Here is an 8,354-nt window from a genome sequence, read left to right as displayed (position 1 = left end):
ACAACGAAAGATATACTTTTTGCCTTCAAATATTGTAGAATTAATTCATTGTCAATATAACCAAAAGTAAAATGTACAAGAAATAATAGTACGGGAAAACAAAAAATCAAAAACAGCCGACTGTTCATGATTTTACAACGTTAACTTTTTTACCAATACAACCTGGAAAATAAGGTTGAGAAAGTTATAGGTACAAAAAAGACAGGAAAATTGAGTTTGATTATACCTACTTATCACGTTTAAACGTTTACTGTCAATCAAAACAATAAAATAAAAATTTGTTGTATTTTCTTACACATACGAAAAATAAAAATTAAAATCGTTCAAAAATACATATTTTGCTACTTAAAAAAAACATATAAAGTGTTCTTGAATCACCAAAACCATGTTTTTTGGAAAAATGCTTAAATAGCGTAAAAAATTGATTTTCAAGCACATATTGCATTGATCGACATTTAACAGTAATTTAATATTTTCATGGAAATCTGGAGATTTTTAATTGCCGAGGAAATTTTTTGTAACATCAACAAAAGCAAAACCTGCCTGTTTTTTTTATGAAAGTAAGGTTTAGTAATAAAGCTGGATTATTCATCAATTTTTTATGACAGGCCCTACAAAATTCCCCCTTTAATTAAAGCCTGCTTCATCTTTACGAGCTGCTTTAACAAAATTTTTAATTAATAATAATAATAATTCTTTATTTTGATACACGACAGCGAAATTCTTTTGCATTCTCGAACGATTTTTCTTTCGTTCTCGAAGGCAAAAGTGTCATTTCGCTATTTTGTATCAAAAATAACTATTTTAATACTACTTTAAATTTCAATGCTTCTAAATCTCTCAGTCGTTCTGGTAAAGCGTTATATAATTTTAAACCGTAAAAATTTGCGTCATATCTAGCCCTTGTCGTTCGAGTAAAATGTGAGACAAGGTCACCCTTATTCCGAGTATTATAAGAACGATAATCCCGACTTCTGCTGTAACCATTTAAGTTACTCTTTATAAGCAGCAAACAATTGAAAATGTACGCACAAAGAAAAGTCAGAATTCCAAATTCAATAAATTTTGCCCTGCAACACTCCGCGAAACCCATGCCTGCCAGAACTCTCACACATCTTCGCTGAATACGGAAGAGAAGCGAAGCGTGAGCGAAATGCCCCCAACACAAAATACCGTACGTTATATAAGAATAAAAATGTGTAAAATAGGCAGCAAGTGCCATCTTCGATGATACTACTCTCACTAAGCTGCGAATCAAATAGATACTGGTATTTAACCTTCCAATCAAATGAAGAACATGCTCCTCCCATGTAAGTTTGGCATCAAGGTGAATTCCGAGATATTTAACTGAGCTATTGACATTTAAAGTTTGCGGCCTCAATGAGAAAATTAGGGACTGTGTTTTGTGTTCATTCACGCTAAGACGATTCTCAGAAAACCAGTTAAAAAATTTTTTTTTGGTATTCATCAACCAGTTGGTCCAGGTCACACAGGTTACCAGATTATTTCTGCAATGCACCAGTGTTATCGGCAAAAAGAATAATTTCGTTTTTACTATTACTAAGGGTTAACAGATCGTTTATGAATATTATGAATAATATAGGGCCAAGAACCGATTCCTGTGGGACTCCGTAGGTAGGCAAACTACCAGATGACTGATTATTATATGTAACATATTGAACGCAATTTTCCAGATAGGATTTTATTAAACTCACACTATTACTATCAAAATGAAGCAGACAGAGCTTACGAAGAAGAAGGTCGTGGGAGACGCAGTCAAATGCCTTTGTCAGGTCGTAAAAGGATACTTGGGCATATAACCTATCATCAAAGTAACGTAACACAAATTCTATAACATTACTGACAGCAGCAGACGTCGATCTACCCCAGGTACTTACCTACCAATATTCTGAAGTGCCATGGTTGTTGAATCCCATTAAAGCTAGGTTGGACCTCACTACATTTTCCAAATCAAACACCCCCCATGCAATGTTTCTTGCTGATTTTCACAACATAGTGCATACTTACCCTGATGCCTTTTGTGTTTACACTGACGGACCAAAAAAAGAAAACGGTGTTGGTAGTGCAATATCAGACGATAATACAGAACATTCCTGGACGCTTCAACTATGTTCCTCAATATTTCTTGCAGAGTTATATGTAGTTTTTTTTCTTAATATTCCAAGCACTACTATACATACATATGAACCTCAATAACCGCAATTTTCTAGTAATAAGTGATTCGCTTAGTAGTATCAAATCCTTACAAAACCTGTACACAAAAGAAGCAATGCTACAACAAATCTTAGACACACTGGACAGCATCACAAAACAAAATCGTAAAGTAATTTTTATATGGGTGCCAAGTCACGTTGGAATTGGGGGGAATGAACGTGCTGATTGTGCAGCATCCGAGGCTGTAGATAAAGCAACAATGGATGTGACCTTTTGCAGACATAAAGATATTGCAAAACATGTCAGATCCTTGATTTATAACAGCTGGGAAGAACAATGGCAAAATACTCCAAGTTTCTTGAGAAAAATCAAACCCCGTGTCTATCGAATAAGTTCCGAAAGGGAATTAAACAGGTCAGAACAAGTGAAACTAAGTAGATTGCGCATTGGCCATACATCGTTGACCTCCAAATATATGTTAAAAGGGGAGCAGAGACCCATGTGTTCAAATTGTAATAGGGAACTCACTTTAGAACACATCATTATAGAATGTACATTATATGAACAAGCAAGAAATATTTATAATATAACAAGCATAGAGTCTGCCTATGAAAACTCATTGAATCTGATCAAATATTTTAAAGACATTCAACTATTCGACCAACTTTGAATACTCTTAATGTGCTATATGTGGTCCTGAGTGACATTATTGTGAGTGCTAATGGCCTATGACGTAATGTTTGTGATGGCATAAGGAATGACACACTGGAACAACAAACCCTAGTCGCTCAAAAATGAAAGGGCAATCGATGTTATATTCGATAAGCTTTTATAGAAACTTTTCATAAAACGCGTTTCTTCTGTCCGTCAAGGAAACCATATTGTGTCGCGCAAGCAAATCATTTTGTGGTATACCTCGCTCAGGGTAAATTCCATCAGATTTGTAAGAAAGAAATTTTCAGAATCTACGATGGACTCGATCAAGGCTTAAGAACTCACACGCATATAAGGGACTCCAAATCAGGCAAGCGTATTCTAACTTACTCAGAACGTAAGCACAATACAAGGTCTTTAATAAGTTGACACTTGTGAAATATTTAGACATACGCATCACAAAACCTAGGGACCTAAAGGCCTCCGAACACAGATTATTGATATGTGTTTTAAAATTAAGATTTGCATCAAACAGGACCCCCAAATCCCTGTACTCCTCAACACGACTTAAAGTGCTGGCAGCAATATTGTAAGGATATATGCATGTTGACGAGTATCGGCTATAAATAAGTACATGACATTTATCTATATTAAGGTTAAGTTTGTAGGTCTTACACTATTGTGTTTAAGTTGTGCTGCAGCTTATCTGCATCTGCCACCGATGAGACTTCGGCAAAGATCTCGATATCATCAGCATACCCCAAAATCAGACAATCAATTTTTAGAAGTAAGTCATGTATGAAAAGAACAAATAATAGAGGGCCCAAATTTGATCCCTGTAGAACCCCTGAGGTAAGAGTGAACTCATTAGAAAAATATCCATTGTAAGCAACATAACATTTTCTATGATGCAAATAAGAGGGCAGAAGTTGAAATGCTGAAGGGACAAATCCGAAAGAGCTCAATTTATGCAAGAGAATTCTATGGTCAATCAGATCAAAGGCTTTGGATAGATCAGTGTATACAACATCCACTTGCCCACACCTATCCAAGGTGCTACAGACAAACTCGGAAATCGTAGCCAAGTTGGTAATTGTAGAGCGACCGGAAACAAAACCATGCTGGGAAGCTGACACAAAGGGACGTGTACATAAAAGAATATAATAACTTTTCAAATAGTTTAGCAAAATTGGAAATTATCGAAATTGGTCTATAGTTTGAGAGGGACGTAGTAATAATAAATTTAAGAGGGCAAGCAAATATATAACAGCAGTCTCTAACCATAAAACTAGGCAACAAATCATCTCCGGTAGTATGCTTATTAGAAAATGTTGCCATTAATTAGCTCCTCTTCTGTAGTGGGATGAAAAGACTATTGCAACGGATTGAAATCAGATTCAGTGAATGTTCGGTCGGTATATACAGTGTGAACAGCAGAAAACATGTTAGCAAAAGCATTTACAATATCTTGAGGATCAGCAAGAACATTGCTCTCATTATTAATCAGATTACAGGGTATTCTTATCTTACGTTTCTTAGCTCGGAGAAAATTCCATATACTGGACGGATTTGTTTTGATGGTATCTTATATGTTGTTAAGATACTTAATGTAACTGTCGTTTATTTCATTTTTTAACAACCTCCTTAGTCGCTTAAATTCGTTATAAAATACCATTTTTTTAGTTTTGATTCATTTCTTGTGATAAAATTTTTTAATATTAATATGTCACTTTATTTCCGCCGAAAACCACGGTGGGTAAGAATTATTAAATTTGGTTTTAATAGGGACATGTGTATTAATTAATTCCACGTCACCAACTTGGAATCAGTAATCGCACTGTAAGACGGATTTTGCATACAGACTTACAATTTCACCCTTACAAGATAGCCATTGTGCAGAAGCTAAATGTAACGGATTACCGCCAACGGGTGCATTTCGTGCAAGAAATGCTTGCACATTATGAACAGAATAAAAACATTATGGTGGCAATGAGTTATGAGGCCCATTTCCACCTTAATAGGGTCGTCAATAAACAAAATTATCGGTATTGATTGATCGCACACCACTTACGTGAATATATGAATCACGTGACTCACGCGTGATTCACGTGTGACGGCATTAGCGAAAAAGCTCAGCACTTACTATGGACTAGCGATTCGAAGACATACACATCGATGTGTAGAAAATATGAAAACAGCGATTATGGCGACATACTATCATATGATATCCACAGATGAAAATCCTCGACACGAGTGTTGCCCACAGGGAAAAGACAGCTGGTGCGTGTGGTAGAAACGAACAGCTCTTGGTATGGAGCTTGCACCGCATCCTACTCCATTGCATCCCGACATACAGCAGGAAATTCTGCATATATATGAGGATTTATCAAGGGATGAATTACTGGAAAGATGTTTAGGTGGCAACACGCAAAACGCAAATGCAAGCTTTAATTTCACAATTTGGCGATTAGTTCCTAAACATTTGCATCTCCGGATTAAAAGTCATCGAATTTTGGATGCGGATTTAACGGATGAAAAAAGTTACGTACTAAAATTTTCATGAAAATAATATTTTTATTGTAATTAATAGTAATTAGTAAACTATTAATTGGTAATTAGTAATTATTTATTGGAACGGAGCTCAGTTAAACTATATGCAGATGCAGATGCGGATCCTCAAAACAATGCGGATTATCCGCAGTTGCGGATGCGAATATCCGTTACATCACTAGTACTTAGCCGCGGGGTTATTCAATGAAGGAAATTCATCCCTTCTGATGATCATGAACGAAGCAGGAATTGTAGTAGGTACGCAAAGCTTCAACTACGCTGAACAAATAGATAACCAGAGCGTGAGTCGACAAAATCGACGTAGTTCATTGAAGTCGAAGGAAGGTCGAAAAGCTCGAAAAGCACTGCTGCAGGCGCAAAATGAAGCCTATGAGGAAGAAGAAGGACTAATGTATGGTGCTGGAATCGCGGATTAATCGGTGACTACTTTATATTATTGTTAACTTTCCTACATTTCTAGTTTTCGAGATTTTTTTTCAAACGCGTTTTCTCAAAATGACTATATTCACATTTGCGGGAACTCTAACTCAAAACGTAATGAACCAATCATTATGAAAATTGATAGTATGATTCTTTATGAAATTACAACATGAACCAACTTTTGACATGATATCATGATTTTAAGAGCTTTTTTTTGCATAATGAGTAAAAAAAAAGTGAAATTTTAAGTAAACTTTTCCCATACTTGCAAAATTTTTAATTTTCTTTACATTTACCTGCATTGAGGTTCATATTCTTAGAAAATAAGTTATTAATCTAAAATGAAAAGCTTTTTGATATCAGATGAGAGATTCAGAACAGAGTATTCACCACATACTTTTACTTTTAAACGTTCCGTACTTTTCTCGTTATTTTATTGACTACATATTTAAATTTTAAAATTTTAAAGTTGCTTCCTAAACGGGTCAGCTGTAAGCGTTAAGTTCCTTAGCGTTACGGTTACAACTACTGCTACGGTTATAGTTTGATATCCTAAACCAGCCATTAGTTGCCTACCACGGCACCGCTACAGAGAGAATAACAGCCCTTCCAAAACCGTTTGATTCCCGTGCCTAACCCTGTATATTCTATAAAAATATAAATTTCACATTGCCAACTTTACAACACCATTTTTGGTTCATTAAACCATTATACAATTAAAAGATATATTCTAATAAGATTTATTTTTACTGTTTAATTTATAAATTATATATATATAATATACATCTTCGAAATAATTAAGAAAATATATCACAAAAAGGAAATTCGGACTTTTCTGGATTAAGTAAATCTCCAACATAACAAGCAGTTCCAGCTAAGCCTTCATATAAACTATAAGGATTATCAGGTGTACGAGCTTTTTTTTGAAATTCATCGTTGTACATAAAATGGAAGAAACAATTCGCTCGATGTAAATATTTCAAATCGTGGGTGAGGCGATATAGAAGTAAAAATACATATCCATTTCCAGCGATTCCATGACATAAACCAGGTCCCTTCTTCAGCAAACCCTTCTTCCAAATTAAGTCAGCAGAACGTTTTATGCCGTCCAGATATTTTTGATCGTTCCAAATTTGGTAAGCTTTAGCAAAAAGATAAGCTGTACCCCCAGCACCATGACACCAGTGAACCAATTCGTTATGTGCAGAGTTTATTTCATCCATCGCGGTTGGAAAATTGCCCTCGGAATCTTGTAGGGATAAAAGATAATCAATGCTAGCTCGAATATCACGCGCATCTTTTGGATTTGCTTCTATATATCCTGGTACGGATATGACGTAAAACAAAATTGAAGCTAAACCATGACCAGCTCCTAAATACTCTACATTATAATATGAGTACATCAATGGTGTTGGAAAATTATAACGTTGAGCATAATTGCGCCCTGATTCCACTGTAACACGACATAATTCGTATAGATCATCTTGATTGAAATTATGTCCAAGTTCTCTTTGAAGCCAAAGAGCACCACATAAATATCCAGCTCTACCAACAAATAATTCGTCAGAACCACAACTTAAAAACTCAATATTTTTACAGATCTTGCCAGCTTCAATGTATAAATTTAAATTTTTTGTGCTCTCACTAAAATCAAGTTGTGTGTTAAATATAGCAGCTGCAATGGCATAAATTCCTGCATTTCCAAGCAGAAATGATGGTAAATCTGATTTTTGAACATGCTTTTTTAAGCATAGCTCAAGAGCAGGTTTTATGTAGTCTACAGCTTGTTGCAAATAAATCTCACGGTGCTCTTTTAACGCATCAATCTTACTTAAATGGTAGAACATGTAAGCTATTCCTGCCGTTCCAAGATATAAACCATCCTCAGCATTTCTTAAAGTCGCCTTATACTTTGTTGTGATCTTATTTACCATTTCATTTAAAGTTGGCTTTACCACTGCCTCCGTCAGAGGTTTTACAAGCTCGCCCTGGGCAAGATCCGACATGGAATTGACAAAAAAACGTCCTGGTGACATGGTTGTAGAGGTATCTGAAGAACTTATTTTTGAAAACAGTCTAGTAATCGCCCGTTTCATTGAAAGGCTAATTCGGTCATTTTAAACTAGAAATGTGGATTTTATTTATACTATTTAAAAGCAATGTACGGTACTTACGTTTTTTATAAATTAGTTTTTAAAAGTCAATGTTTGTTTATTTTTATATATAAAACGAAAAATATTTTTGTTTTACGTCTGTAATGAAATGTCAAAAATCAGCGACATCTATAATAATTATAAATAAGTATTTACCTGGAATTGTAAAATGAAAGCAAAATCAAGAAAATATTGTATAATCGGTGCCAAATTTATTTATTTATACTATAAAAAGTGAACAAGTTCTTTGATTTTATTGATTATTTTATTATTTTTTTATAAATACGCATAATAGTTGGAGTATGAATGTAGTTAACTGAAGTTTGCGGCTGTGACTATTAGAGGTCACTATAATCTTGAATAATTTCTTTATAAAATGAA

At 34.7% G+C, this 8,354-nt stretch overlaps 1 protein-coding gene across 1 annotated transcript; it reads right to left on the bottom strand.

Moving 5' to 3' along the window:
- Positions 1-6,544: 6,544 nt before the first annotated feature.
- On the bottom strand, positions 6,545-8,084 carry LOC111416662 (lanC-like protein 3 homolog). Its single transcript, XM_023048753.2, has 2 exons — positions 7,995-8,084; positions 6,545-7,942 (listed from the first exon to the last, which is right to left on the bottom strand). The coding sequence occupies exon 2, from the start codon at positions 7,914-7,916 to the stop codon at positions 6,618-6,620; it is 1,299 nt and encodes a 432-aa protein (XP_022904521.1). The 5' UTR covers positions 7,917-7,942; positions 7,995-8,084; the 3' UTR covers positions 6,545-6,617.
- Between the last annotated feature and the right edge of the window lie 270 nt (positions 8,085-8,354).

Source organism: Onthophagus taurus, chromosome 7, assembly GCF_036711975.1.
Source record: "Onthophagus taurus isolate NC chromosome 7, IU_Otau_3.0, whole genome shotgun sequence".
NCBI classification, from domain to species: Eukaryota; Metazoa; Arthropoda; class Insecta; order Coleoptera; family Scarabaeidae; genus Onthophagus; species Onthophagus taurus.
This window is presented reverse-complemented; position numbering and strand designations above follow the sequence as displayed.